Raw genomic sequence first — 15395 nt, 5'->3', positions numbered from 1 at the left:
CGTTGAGCCCGACAGTCTAGCCAACTTTCTATCCACCTTATAGTGCATTCAACCAGCCCATACTTTAACTTGCTGGCAAGAATACTGTGGGAGACCATGTCAAAAGCTTTGCTAAAGTCAAGGAACAACATGTCCGCCACTTTCCCCTCATCCACAGAGCCAGTTATCTCGTCATAGAAGGCAATTAGATTAGTCAGGCATGACTTGCCCTTGGTGAATCCATGCTAACTGTTCCTGATCACTTTCCTCTCCTCTAAGTGCTTCAGAATTGATTCCTTGAGGATATGATCCATGATTTTTCCAGGGACTGAGGTGAGGCTGACTGGCCTGTAGTTCCCAGGATCCTCCTTCTTCCCTTTTTTAAAGATGGGCACTACATTAACCTTTTTCCAGTTGTCCGGCACTTCCCCGGATCGCCATGAGTTTTCAAAGATAATGGCCAATGGCTCTGCAATCACATCCACCAACTCCTTTACCACTCTCGGATGCAACGCATCCAGCCCCATGGATGGGTTCCTAAGTCCTTAGATCTCTAGGGAATGCTTAAATTTCACATGTAAAAACCGGAGCCCTAGAGAGCAGAGGGGGAAAATGAAGGTGACCAAAGACACACCTCTGTGGAGCAACAACAGAGAAGTGGAGGGAAGTGGTAAATAATCTATTGAAGATAATGCCTGATGGAGTGGCTCACAAGGGAGGAAACAAAGAAAGGGCAAAATCATGAATAAGAAGGTCTCAGGAAGAAGTATGTGGGGGAACCTGTCCCTTGGGTCCTGGTTTCTTTCCAAGGTGGCACTCCTCTCATTGGAGATGTTGTCAGCTGCTGATTAAAGAACTGCTGTGTACATTTCCTTTTGTTCCATGTAGAGGGGATTTGACCTAATCCTTAGACTAGCCTTGCTGCCGAGAGAAGGAAGAGTGATTGTAGATGATTTGATGTAGGATGCTTGTGAAAGAGGCAAAATTGAGAAAACAGGGACAGTGACTCTGATGGGGGTGGGGAAAAAATGGGACCCAGTTGGGGCCACCACTCCACACAGCACCCCATGGGTCCAGAAGTGTGCAGAAGAAAAACCCCTCCCATTCTGGGGGCAACAGATGGTGCCTCCTTTCCCCCCTTGCCCCAATTGCCAGAGACTCCAGCTGGTAGGAGCAGCTGCAGAAGTAGACAAAGGAACCTTGGGCAAGTAGCTTTGTGGGTAATCTGGTCTCTGTTCCCAGAGTTGTCATTGACTGTCTGAGTGATCATAGATAAGATACTGAGGTCAACATTTCAGGGGCTAAGGGAATGGGATACTGGGCCTCTCGCTTCTAGGGTGCTGGTTCCAACCTCGCCCCAGACTGGTGGGTGGGATTGGCTGGTTCAGGGAATGGAATATGGGGACTTTCCCCTTGAGGGCAACATTTTCAGTCTGGCCCCAGGTTCAGGGGACTGGCTGGATCAGAGACAGGATAAAGGGCCTTTCACCTTTCTTGGGCATGATTTCAAATCTAGCCTTGTGTGTGTGTAGGGGGCTGACTGGCTCAGAGGGGTAGGGGAATGGGACTTGGACAAATAACAGCAGCCATATATGCAGGTAGTTGATGGAGGAGGGGGGGTCAAACCTTAGACCTTCAGCTAGGGTAGCCACTGAGCATCCCCAGGAATGACATGGGCTGCCCCTGCTGCCATGACCTGTCATGCATGGTGCATGCGAGTTCACGCTGGCAGGGATGGACTGGTGTGCTCTTCAAAATGGCATCTCCAGTCCATGATACTGGAGAAAACCAGACCCGGTTTTGCCTCAGTATTGGACAGAGGACAAGCCCCAGAGAAACAGAACTGTCTGGCTTAAAACCAGACAAATGGCCTGCTTACCTTCCGTACCAAGATCACAGGCCTGTACCACTTGAACTCCTTTAGTTGTGAGATAGTAACAGGTCCTGTAGCCTCTGTGACACAAGACAGACACTAGACAGAGTAATGAGCACGCATGTTAGGCCAGTCTTATTCTACTCAACTTTGTGAGACACTGGAAATTTGTGAACATTCTCATGAATGCGAGGCAGTCATCTGAATACTCAGGAAAAAGAACAATGTTAATGGACTGAGTAGGGCAGAGAGAATGTGATACTTTTAGTCATGGAAATATCCAAGAGTCAAATGGTTTCATTTTCAACCTGCTTGAGCCTCTATTGACACACCCATGCAGAAGAGTATTTGACAGTTTCTTTAGACCCAGCTACTGAAATCAATGAATTATAGGAGAATCTCAGCTTCTGTCAAGGTTCCTTCCCCATGCTGAACTCTAGGGTACAGATGTGGGGACCTGCATGAAAACCTCCTAAGCTTACTTTTACCAGCTTAGGTTAAAACTTCCCCAAGGTACAAACTATTTTATCCTTGGACTTCCACTGCCACCACCAAACTTTATCTGGGTTCCCCTTGCACCCCACTTCCTGGGGAAGGTTTGGTAAAAATCCTCACCAATTTGCATAGGTGACCAGAGACCCAAACGCTTGGATCTTAGAACAACGAAAAAGCATTCAGTTTCCTTACAAGAAGACTTTTAATAGAAGTAAAAAAGAATCATCTCTGTAAAATCAGGATGGTAAATACCTTACAGGGTAATTAGATTCAAAACATAGAGAATCCCTCTAGGCAAAACCTTAAGTTACAAAAAAGACACATAGACAGGAATATTCATTCTATTCAGCACAGCTATTTTCTCAGCCATTTAAAGAAATCATAATCTAACACATACCTAGGTATATTACTTACTAAATTCTAAGACTCCATTCCTGTTCTGTCCCCGGCAAAAGCATCATACAGACAGACACAGACCCTTTGTTTTTTTCCCTCCTCCCAGCTTTTGAAAGTATCTTGTCTCCACATTGGTCATTTTGGTCAGGTGCCAGTGAGGTTACCTTTAGCTTCTTAACCCTTTACAGGTGAGAGCATTTTTCCTCTGGCCAGGAGAGATTTTAAAGGGGTTTACCCTTCCCTTTATTTTTATGACAGCTTCCATTTTAAAAAAGTGGTTGTGAATAAAACAGTGGAAAAAGTGTGACCTCAGGTTCAGAAAACAGGAGGCAGAGAAACAGAGCACTAAAATTATTTAAAAACAAACCAACTAAGGATCTGAAGCCAAATCTCATGATTTTTTGGCAGCTGTCTCAGGATTTTTGCATGTTTAGGGTTGGAATACTGCCGTAATAAAGTCTCCATCATAAAATTGATACTGAATAAAAACAGGGTGTCTCATAAGCTGGGAGTGGACAGAATTGGGACAGAGTTTTATGCCTATCTCCTCCGTCTTTCTGTCTCTACAGGTGTTGCTAATATCTCCATCACAGTATCATCTGTAGAAATTCCAGATCCCTCTTGCTCAGGCCCCCAAGGGACAGAATTTATCACAGTCTTCATGCAGAACCACTTACCAAGTTATGGCGGTAAAGACTTCCGGTTGTTCATCACTGGCTACACCCCTGGGACGTTCGTCAACATTTCTGTGAACAAAGCAGGTGTTAGGTTCAATGTCAGGGCAAATCTCGGAGAGACAACATGGATACAAATCCCAGAATTTGTGGAGCTGGCAGGAAGCAACATATTTGACCACACAGTCATCGTCCGGGCTGACCATGAGATCGCCATCCTCTCTCTGAACTATAAGACCTATACGGCCGATACCACTGTAGTGTACCCTGTGGAGAAGCTCGGGACAGAGTACTATGTGGTGACTCCAATGGGGAACAGAGATGGTCTCAATAAGCAATTTGCTGTAGTAGCCTGGAAGGATCCCACCATTGTTGAAGTTTACCTCAAAGGGGCTGTCACTTTCCAAGGAGAAACCTACAGAGCAGGGACAAAACTGGTCATCCCACTTGGAGCTTACCAGGCTGTCCAGCTGCAAAGCCGTGATGACTTATCCGGCACCAGGATCATGTCCCAGAATCCTGTTGCCGTCTATAGCGGACACGTATGTGTTGCAAAGCACACCAAATGTGACCACGTGAGTGAGCAGCTCCTGCCAGTGTCTGTCTGGGGCACCTCGTTCATTGTACCGCCCTTATCCTTCCAGCCCAAATTTGACCTGGTGTATGTGGCTGCTTCCCAACATACTCGCATTGATTATCAGTCTGGGAGGGAGAAATCCAGAAGGAACCTGGTTGCTGGGCAAGTGGTAACATTTGAAATCAAATTCTCTAGTCCCTTGTACATCTCTGCTAGTGCTGGGATCCAAGTCGCCTTCTTCTGCACTGGTGGGAGCAAAGGGAAAATCGTGTACGATCCCTTCTTCCTGATGATCCCAGATGTCTCTGGCTATTGCCAGACCTATAACATCCATGGACAGGACCGGTTTGAGAACTATGCCGTGATTGTAGCCAAGACGGCCGAGACTGCTGCTGTTACTATTGATGCGGAACCACTACGTGTTACTCTGTGGAGGCCTATTCCAGGCACAGCATATTCTTGGACTACATACAACTTGCGAAGTGGGTTTAGCAACCACACCATAGACAACCCCAGCTCCCCATTTGGTGTCCTGAGTGTTGGGATTACAGACAAGGCTGGATATGGCTCAGCAGCTATTGGTAGTAAGTACAATATATTTGATAGTCTTTCTCACCCTCCCAGCCTCCCTTCCACCATCTTTCCTTGTTCCCTTCCTTCCCAACCACTCCATTGGACAACACTCCCACTCAGAGTCAAAGGACAGAACCCAGGAGACCTGCCTCTCAGTCCTCATGCTCTGAGCACTAGATCGCTAAAAAATAGATACCAAATGTATATTTTGATACATAACTGAAATATGATTTCTCTGTCCTCTGCTCCAAGTGTATTTTGAACCTGCAGGGGGTGTCCGGTAAACAAATTCCCTGTGAAGCAGGAGGGAACTGGTCCCTCTTCTCTGCCATGGAGATACATCAATAAGGATCACAAATAAGAATCATTAAAAGGATATGGACCAAACCACCCAGACAGTAGCCCCAACCATTCACCTAGATTGCCCAAACTGGTTATACCACTTTATACTGGTATAGCTAAAGAAACACAACCTCCCTAGTGCAGATACAGTATCATAGAATATCAGGGTTGGAAGGGACCTCAGGAGGTCATCTAGTCCAACCCCCTACTCAAAGCAGGACCAATCCCCAATTTTTGCCCCAGATCCCTAAATGGCCTCCTCAAGGATTGAACTCACAACCCTGGGTTTAGCAGAACAAATGCTCAAACCACTGAGCTATCCCTCCCTGCGTAAAGGTGCTTACCCTAGTGTCTTGTCAGGGACAGGGAATAAGTGCATAAACTTGTCTACATTACAGCGCCTTGACGAGTATAGCTGTGTTGGAAGAGTCCCCTAGTGGTAACGCAGCAGAAAGAGATCTGCTTTATCACTTTTCTGAATAACATTAGCTATGCAAACAGAAGCACCACTCTATTGGCATAGTTGTAAATCTACACCAGGCGTTTTGTTAGCATAGGTCGGCTAAGTGGTATGATTTTTTTTTTCACACTTCTAACTGACACCTATGCTGGCAAAACTTTGTAGTGTAGACGAGGAGTAAGACACCTTCACGCTGAAAGAACTGTGTCCACGTTCGGGGTTGGTATGACAAATTGGCATAACAGCCCTAACCAACATTGTTATATCAGTACAAAATCCGTGTGTAGACCAGGGCTTGGATGAAAAGTGGTATTCTGGAGTGTACATTCATCATCAAAACATTCAATGACCAATCTATGAAGGGGCAGAGTTAAGGGTGTCCACATGATGCCACATGATGCAGGAATTATTGGGTGGATATTTCTGGCCTGTGGTATTCTGCTATTTCTATACAGGAAAGGGAATATGCTATACGGGTCTGAAGCAATTTTTTACAGCTATAACAGGGACGCACACAAAGGGCTGTACTAGTGTAAGTATCTGGGCAAAAAATAAGCTTTACTAGCATCAGGATTTGTCTACACAGGATTTTTTGGTATAACCTGAGGTTTGAATATAAACTAATAAAGTTATACCAATATAATCCCCTAAATGGACACTCTTAGGCAAGGTCTACACTAGGGGCACTTTGCTGGTATAGCTGTACCAATAGGCTATACTAGCGAAGAACTCCGAGGGTGGACCCGGATTATACCAACAAAACAGTGCTTTTGCCAGCATAGCTTGTTGCAAACTAGCCTGCGGGCTACTAGGCAACAAAAGCTTTTCCGGTGCAGTTTTGCCAGTACAGCCAGACTGGCAAACCCCCTAGTGGTGATGCCGCTCATATTGGCAAAAGGAGTTCTTTTGTTGGTTTAGTTAAACCACCTTCCTGAGCAACATAAGCTATTCAGGCAAAAGGAGTCTTGCCAGTACAAGGTGTGTCTACATCGGGGTTTTTGCTGGCATTGCTAGATCAATTAGGGGTGTGATTTTTGTACACTTCAAGCTGATACACTTATGCCAGCAAACCTCTACACTTTAAACTCTGATCTCCACACTACACTCAGCTATGTCTACACTTGAAACACAACAGTGGCACAGTGTAGATCAACAGCAATGGGAGGGGTTCTCCCACTGTTATCAACCTAGCGCTGCCTACACAGGGACTTAGGTTGGCTTAAGTATGTTGCTCAGGGGTGTGGATTTTTCATACCCCTGAGAGACATAGCTGGGTCAATCTAATTTTCTAGTGTAGACCAACCATGGTAGTGTAAATCTGGCCCAAGTGAAATAGCCTGCACCAGCAAAAGTGCAGTTTTGTTGGCATAAACTGTATTTACACGAGAGGCTTTTTCTGGCATAGCTATATTCGTCAAGTATGACACCTCTTCCTACTCCTGACTAACACAGCTATGCAGGCTGAAATCTGTAGTGTAGACATGGCCTTATAGAGTGTCCTTTTTTGGATTATCTAATGTTGCTTGGGAAGGGGTGTAAATGAAACTGAAAGAAGACACTTATTTTGGAATACAGGTGTCCACACTGGCGGGTTACACCAGTAAAATAATACTTGTACAATTGGTAAAACTTTCTCATGTAGACAGGACCTCAGGCATCTTTCTATAAGTATAACTGGCTCCAAACAGGGATTATATGCATATGACTCTATTTGTATAAAGTCACCCCCGTAACCAAAATAATTATACTGGGACAACCACTGTGTGTAGACTCGTCTGAAGTTTGGCTGCCCTGGAAAATCAGTTGAGGTTGGGGGAAATGCACTTCTCAGGAGAAATGTGGATGGACCCTGAGACAAAAGGTAAGACACTCCCAGGCCTGGTCTATGCTAGAGAGTCAGGCCAGTTTAACTACGTGAGTCAGGGATGTGAAAAATCCTCACTCCTGAGACTCATAGGTAAGCTGACCTAAGTCCCCGTGTAGACAGCACTAGGTCTCATATTCATCTGGGGGGTGAATATGAGAGACAAGAGGAAGAGATGGAGGTATAGTTGGCCTTGTAAAATGTACCAATGATATTCACTCCCAGAGCCAGGGTTAGAAGCCAGGAGCCCCGACTCCCATTCCTGTGTCTGTGCTCTTTGTTATCAGCCCTAGGAAGGCTGGCACCAAATGACAAGAGCAGGTCTCATAAAATGTTGCTGTCCTGGTTTGTGATGCTCTTTTGTATTTGTCTCCTCTACGTAGGCATTTCTAGTGCTGCCCCTACTATTCAACCTCCAGATCTTCCCCCTACCTCTTGCTCAGGCCCCCAAGGGACAGAATTTATCACAGTCTTCATGCAGAATCACTTACCAAGTTATGGCAGTAAAGATTTCAAGTTATTCATCACTGGCTACATCCCTGGGACGTTTGTCACCATCTCAGTAAATAAAGCAGAGTTTTTGGTCACTATCACTGCAAATCCCGAACAGACAGTATCTGTGATGATCCCAGTGTTTGTGGAGCTGGCTGGAAGCAACAAATTTGACCACACGGTCATCATCCGGGCTGATCACGAGATCTCCATCCTCGCTCTGAACTATAAGACCTATACGGCTGATACCACTGTAGTGTACCCTGTGCAGAGGCTCGGGACAGAGTACTATGTGGTGACTCCACTGGGGAAGCCAGATGGTCTCAATAAGCAATTTGCTGTAGTAGCCTGGAAGGATCCCACCATTGTTGAAGTTTACCTCAAAGGGGCTGTCACTTTCCAAGGAGAAACCTACAGAGCAGGGACAAAACTGGTCATCCCACTTGGAGCTTACCAGGCCGTCCAGCTGCAAAGCCATGATGACTTGTCCGGCACCAGGATCGTGTCCCAGAATCCCGTGGCCGTCTATAGCGGACATGTATGTGTTGCAAAGCACACCAAATGTGACTATGTGAGTGAGCAGCTCCTGCCAGTGTCTGGCTGGGGCACCACATTCATTGTAGCGCCCTTATCCTTCCAGCCAAAATTTGACCTGGTGTATGTGGCTGCTTCCCAATATACTCACATTGATTATCAGTCTGGGAGGGCGAGAGCCTCTAAGGACCTGGTTGCTGGGCAGGTTGTGACATTTGAAATCAAATTCCCTAGTCCCTTGTACATCTCTGCTAGTGCTGGGATCCAGGTCGTCTTCTTCTGTGCTGGTGGAAGCAAAGGGAAAATCGTGTACGATCCCTTCTTCCTGATGATCCCAGATGTCTCTGGCTATTGCCAGACCTATAACATCCATGGACAGGACCGGTTTGAGAACTACGCAATGATAACAGCCAAAACATCAGAATCTGGTGGCATCACCATTGATAAGGAACCCTTGGAAAACATTGCATGGAGGCCAATTCCAGGCACAGGGTTCTCTTGGGCTGAATACAACCTTGGCAAAGAGTTTAAGAGAGAAACCATGGAGCACTCCAGATCTCCTTTTGGGCTTCTGAGCATTGGGATTGCATCCAAATCTGGGTATGGCTCACCAGCTATTGGTGCAAGCAGTAAGTAAAGTAGTTTTTGTTATGTCTTTTCCCACTTCTCACTCTCTTGCCACCTTTATTTAGCCTTGAACCCCAACCCATAATATTACAGAATCTCAGCTTGAAAGATGGAAAGACTTGTTGGGTCAGAGTCTCGGCGCTGTTGAGCTTCAGGTGTGCACAGCTGAATAAGGTGGGCAGCTTTCAGGGAGCTGATCACACTCTGAGATCTTCTCCCTGGGTGTAGCTTGGGGCTGCTCTAAATTGAGTCCACTGACTGTGGTCCCCTCTGGGTCATTAGTCTGCTGAGTACTGTCAGAGCCCATCACATCCCAGCCACTCTCCTTGCCTGCTCTGTGCTGCCCATGACATGCCCCTCTCTGCTCCACCATCTGCATTGGGTGTTGCGGGGACAGAGATGTAGGAACTTGTTCTGCTGGCTGTAAGCCTGCTATTGTCCCACCCATGCTAGTGATTTCCTAGCAGGGGACTAGTCAGAGGTTTCTGTTTCCTTTGTGCCACCCATGAGGGATGGTCTAGATAATACGTAGTCCTGTCTTGAGTGCAGGGGGCTGGACTAGAAGACCTCTCGAGGTCCTTTCCAGTCCTATAATTCTATGATTCTATGAATGGTGCAAAGGGCATATGTATGGGACTAGATAGATGTTTGTGTGTTGATAGATCAATATAGAGGGTGTGGTAGGTGATAGGTGGATAGACAGATATAAAAGCAGTTGGCAGATAGATATAGATGGACAGATACAGAGAGGGTGACAGAAAGATATAGTAAGTGATGTGGGGGGACAGATGGACAGATAGCTATAGAGGGGACACTAGATATTTAGATAGATAGGTGTGGGGGATAGATAGATGTGTGGTGGGGAATAGATAAATAGATTTAGAGGGAGGATGTGGGGATAGATAGGCAGTATAGAGGGGATTATGAGGGACAGATAGATTGCATCTTCACTCCACAACTACCCCTCTTACCCTCTTCATCCCAGCCCTGTCCCCCCATCGCTTTCTCTTCACTTTTCATACAGCTGATCCCTCCTATGTAAACCCACTCAAATAAAATAATAATAATATCAATAATAAAAATCATGGCACTGACATGCTCTTATTCACTCTGCTTGTACATTATCCCTCGTTCCCCACCCAGTGTCTGTCTTGTCTATTTCAATTGTAAGTCCTTTGGGGCAGGGACTGTGTGCTGCTCTGGGTTTGCGCAGCACCTAGCACAGTGGGGTCCCATTCTCAATTGGGCCTTAGGCACTACCCTAATAACCATGACTAATTTAAAAAAAGGAAAGGAAAGAATGATCGATCATCTCGTCCGTTTCACAGACAGGCTGTGGGATTCTGTTGAGACTTAATTTCATTCCAATTTTTTCCACTGTCACTCAGCCCTTCTCTGCTTTTCAATATAACTGATTAGTCTGGTGTTTCTTGTCTTTCAATTGTCTTTCCGGCTAGATATTCCGACGCCATCCTGCAGTGTGGGCCTCTGCGAGCAAGGAACAGTTTGTAAGATGACAGATGGGCAGCCAGAGTGTTTACCAGTTTCTGCAGCCACGTGCTGGGCTGGGGGTTACTTGCATTACCACACCTTCGACGGCCGGCCGTATGACATCCATGGCACCTGCACCTACACCGTGGCCAAGACCTGTGGGTGTGACTGCGGCCCGCACTCCTTTGACATCACGGCTGAGAGTGGGAACAGGGGGTTCGTGCAGGTCTCATACATTGGGTTGGTGACCATCCAGGTGGATGGAATTACCATCACAGTGGCCAGGGCAGAGGTCGGCTTTGTGAGGGTGAGTGCTGGGCGCACATCTCCACCCCGCTGCTACTCACAATTGCCCAGTGTGGCGCTAGCAGGTGCTGTGTGGCAGGGAGTGGCGTGTGGCGGGGGGTCAGTTGGGGGCGCTGTCCCCTCAGAGTTGCACTGAGCCCAATTCCTCAGTATGGCGCCTCAAGGTGCTGCACTGAGGGGAGAGGAGTGGGTGACTCGGTGTGGGGAGCTGTCTGCTCTGTCAGAAGCACACGGGATCTGCTGTACTACTCCAGATAAATTGTAGACCTGAGGACTTTGGGCATTATGTCTCCCTTGGCGCATCATGCAGGAGCAGGGCCAGTACCCCAGCTACTGTGGGCAAATCCCAGCTCCGCTGAGTCCATCCTTCTGGTAATTTCTAATGTAACAGGGATCCCTCTGAGACCCCACCTGAGGAGAATCCCCACTCCTGGATCCAGGAGGATGTTGACTCAGCTGTAAGATATGGGAAAACTGAGGCACATCTAGGCAGGTCAGGGACTCTGCTTTACAGAGACTGCTCTAACTGAGGTGCCTCAGGGGCCCCAGAACATTCTAGACATCTCCTTGAGACCTCTTGCCCCACAGGAGCCACTCCCCAAAGGCTCTAACTGACGCAGCCCCCGACCCCACAGGAGTCGCTCCCTAACGGCTCTAACTGACGCGACCCCCTCCCCCACAGGAGCTGCTCCCTAGCAGCTCTGTCCAACACAGCCCCCTCCCCAACAGGGGCCGTTCCTCAACGGCTCTAACCGATGGAAAAAGGCTAATGTAGTGCCCATCTTTAAAAAAGGGAAGAAGGAGGATCCTGGGAACTACAGGCCAGTCAGCCTCACCTCAGTCCCTGGAAAAATCATGGAGCAGGTCCTCAAGGAATCAATTCTGAAGCACTTAGAGGAGAGGAAAGTGATCAGGAACAGTCAGCATGGATTCACCAAGGGCAAGTCATGCCTGACTAATCTAATTGCCTTCTATGACGAGATAACTGGCTCTGTGGATAAGGGGAAAGCTGCGGACGTGTTGTTCCTTGACTTTAGCAAAGCTTTTGACATGGTCTCCCACAGTATTCTTGCCAGCAAGTTCAAGAAGTATGGGCTGGATGAATGCACTATAAGGTGGATAGAAAGCTGGCTAGATTGTCGGGCTCAACGGGTAGTGATCAATGGCTCCATGTCTAGTTGGCAGCCGGTATCAAGTGGAGTGCCCCAGGGGTCGGTCCTGGGGCCGGTTTTGTTCAATATCTTCATAAATGATCTGGAGGGTCGTGTGGACTGCACCCTCAGCAAGTTTGCAGATGACACTAAACTAGGAGGAGTGGTAGATACGCTGGAGGGTAGGGATAGGATACAGAGGGACCTAGACAAATTGGAGGATTGGGTGAAAAGAAATCTGATGAGGTTCAACAAGGACAAGTGCAGAGTCCTGCACTTAGGACGGAAGAATCCCATGCACTGCTACAGACTAGGGACCGAATGGCTCGGCAGCAGTTCTGCAGAAAAGGACCTAGGGGTTACAGTGGACGAGAAGTTGGATATGACTCAACAGTGTGCCCTTCTTGTCAAGAAGGCCAATGGCATTTTGGGATGTATAAGTAGGGGCGTTGCCAGCAGATCGAGGGATGTGATCATTCCCCTCTATTCGACATTGGTGAGGCCTCATCTGGAGTACTGTGTCCAGTTTTGGGCCCCACACTACAAGAAGGATGTGGAAAAATTGGAAAGAGTCCAGTGGAGGGCAACAAAAATGATTAGGGGACTGGAACACATGACTTTTGAGGAGAGGCTGAGGGAACTGGGGATGTTTAGTCTATGGAAGAGAAGAATGAAGGGGGATTTGATAGCTGCTTTCAGCTACCTGAAAGGGGGTTCCAAAGAGGATGGCTCTAGACTGTTCTCAGTGGTAGCAGATGACAGAACAAGGAGTAATGGTCTCAAGTTGCAGTGGGGGAGATTTAGGTTGGATATTAGGAAACAGTTTTTCACTAGGAGGGTGGTGAAGCACTGGAATGTGTTACCTAGGGAGGTGGTGGAATCTCCTTCCTTAGATATTTTTAAGGTCAGGCTTGACAAAGCCCTGGCTGGGATGATTTAGTTGGGGATTGGTCCTGCTTTGAGCAGGGGCTAGGACTAGATGACCTCCTGAGGTCCCTTCCAACCCTGATATTCTATGATTCTATAATGTGGCCCCCTCCCCCACAGGAGCTGGTCCCTAATGGCTCTAGCTGACACAGGCCCAGCATTGCCAGTCTTGTGGCTTTTTCACAAGTGCCAGGGTTTTGCTGGGGGCTGGGGTTCATCTGGTGATGGTGCGAGAAGCTCCAATCCCATGGTGAAGTCCAGCCCCACTGGTAGCCAGCAAAGTCGCTCCTCTCCACCCACCACTATGATTCGGGGGGGACGGGGAGCAAAGATCCCAGCTGTCCAGGGTGGCTCTGCTCCTTCCCTTCTCCTGTCCCATGAGCAACGGGATGGGACAGCTCCTATGCCCTTCAGCCCTGCAGCACCCACCCTGGGAAGGGGCAAATGGGGGTGAAGAGCCCCAGGAGCTGCCCCCATCCCATTGCAGGCCTCTCTGGGACTTGGGGGGTGTGTGTGAAGAATCCCAGGAGGAGCAGAGGAGAGGCTGTGGGGGGCTGAATTGAGCAGGTGGGAGTCTGGAACTGATGAGGTGGGGGCAGGGGCTGAGACTGAATTCAGGGGGGATTGATTGATGGAGGTGGGGCTGGGGTGCTGAACTGAGGGAAGCTGTACTGATGGGGTGGAGAACGGGAAGCTGAACTGGGGGAGTGGGCTGGGGGCTGGACCAATGGAGGGTGGGCAATGCGAGGGTTACTGAGGTGGCTGAACTGATGGGGTGGGTGGGGAATGGGTGCAGAGAGAACAGAAGGGGGGACTGGGGGACAGGATTAATTATTGCACAGGGGACAGGAAAATGTGGGGGTGACAGCTCCTGTCACAGGGACCAAAATCCCCTTCCCCTATAAATTTAGGAGAGTGGGCAACACGAATTGTCACAGACACTCACTGAAATGGGCAGGGAGAGTTCTAACATCAAAAGACAGTCTGAAAATCACAGTGTAGTCCTTTTTCGAAAAGCTCTTTATGTCTTCGGACCGATCTCATGAGTTTTAGGGTCTGACGCATGATTTTGATCTCTTGAGACTGGCAATATGGTAGACCCCTCCCCGACAGGGGCGGCTCCCTAACAGCTCTAACCCGCGCCATCCCCCTCCCCCATGGTTGGCCTCACCAATTCCTAGGCTTAGCCCTTTCGAAATCCCAGTGAAATTGTTTTTATTCAGTAGTTGCCAATTTGTCACAATCAACAGTCTTTGAAGAGATGGTCCAATTTCAATGATCTTCTGATGGAAACCATGCAAATTCCAAAACCCACCTGGCCTTCTCCCAGATTGCTGACCTGGCTCTTTGGCATCTTGCCAGGAGGACTGCCTCAGAGCTGGGTCTCCATTTCCCTTCAGAGAAAATTTTGCAATTAATTAGATTTATTCTAAATTGGGATGGAACCAATTTTCGAAATATTGAAATCCTGCACCATAAAGAATTACTTTTCTCCAGCCAGTTCTATCCAACATGATGCTATAAACTATTTCTGGCTCTAATCTGGGACCAATTTCCCTGAAAATTTTGGATGGGGCTCATTGCTAATCTGAGCAGAGGTCAGAATGAAATGTAAATGACAGACTAGTGCCATCGATTGTGACCTTTGCCCTTTCTTTCTTACCATGAAGGTGAATAACACCAGGGCCCACTTACCCATCTCCCTGAACAATGGGGCCCTTCGGCTCTATCAGAGTGGCACCTCCCTCGTCCTCCGCACCGACTTCAACCTCAGGGTGTCCTATGACTGGAACAACCACCTGAGGGTCACTGTCCCTAATGACTTCTCCAACAGCCTGTGCGGCCTGTGTGGCAACTATAATGGGGACCCCTCCGATGACTTCTGGACCCCAGCCGAGGATCCGGATCCCAGTGACATTCTCCAAGAGCAAAGCTGGGCAGTGGAAGATGAGGATCAGTTTTGCTGGCACGATTGCATTGGAGGTTGCAGGCCCTGTGCCGCCAGCATAGCCAGAAAGTACAAGGAGGAGGCCTCATGTGGCCTGATAACCAAGGTCTCAGATGGGCCCTTCAGCCAGTGCCACTCCAAGGTGGATCCTACAGTCTACTTGGACAACTGCGTGTATGATCTGTGCCACAACGACGGCTACAGGAAGGCCCTGTGTGAGGCCCTGAAGGCCTATGCGGACGCCTGCCAGCTGGAAGGGGTCAGGATTGGGGAATGGAGGCAGCTGGCCAGATGCCGTGAGTACAGATTTGAACACCAACATTATATAAACGGGTCTGGGGGTCGGCACTCCTACATTCTATTCTTCTCCTTAGGCGGGAGTGTGGCCTAGTGCTTTGAGCAGTGGTTGGGATATGAGGACTCTTGGTTGTACTGTACCTACAGTATCTCTGTCTATCTGTCTATGGTATTTCTACGGAGGCTCTCACTGTGAATATATAACATCTGCTGATGATGCCAAATGTTAAGTTAATGATCCCTTTATGGGCCTGAGCCTTTAAGGTGCCAGGCACCTCCTGCAATGTGATGATCATCATTGACTCTTCTTGAGGTGAGTTGTCGGGGTTCCCTCTCCACTCTGAACTCTGGAGTACAGATGTGGGGACCCACATGAAAGACCCCCTAAG

General features: G+C 48.1%; 1 protein-coding gene across 1 annotated transcript in view; it reads left to right on the top strand.

Annotated features, from left to right (window-relative positions):
- Positions 1–591: 591 nt before the first annotated feature.
- The window catches only part of LOC140902932 (IgGFc-binding protein-like), a 61042-nt gene continuing 46238 nt past the window's right edge, over positions 592–15395 (top strand). The window contains exons 1-5 of the mRNA XM_073323514.1: positions 592–649; positions 3313–4476; positions 7677–8888; positions 10344–10684; positions 14432–15005. Coding sequence (XP_073179615.1) covers positions 592–649; positions 3313–4476; positions 7677–8888; positions 10344–10684; positions 14432–15005 — 3349 coding nt within the window. The remainder of the gene's footprint in view (positions 650–3312; positions 4477–7676; positions 8889–10343; positions 10685–14431; positions 15006–15395) is intronic.

Source organism: Lepidochelys kempii, chromosome 24, assembly GCF_965140265.1.
Source record: "Lepidochelys kempii isolate rLepKem1 chromosome 24, rLepKem1.hap2, whole genome shotgun sequence".
In the NCBI taxonomy this organism is placed as follows: domain Eukaryota; kingdom Metazoa; phylum Chordata; order Testudines; family Cheloniidae; genus Lepidochelys; species Lepidochelys kempii.
This window is presented reverse-complemented; position numbering and strand designations above follow the sequence as displayed.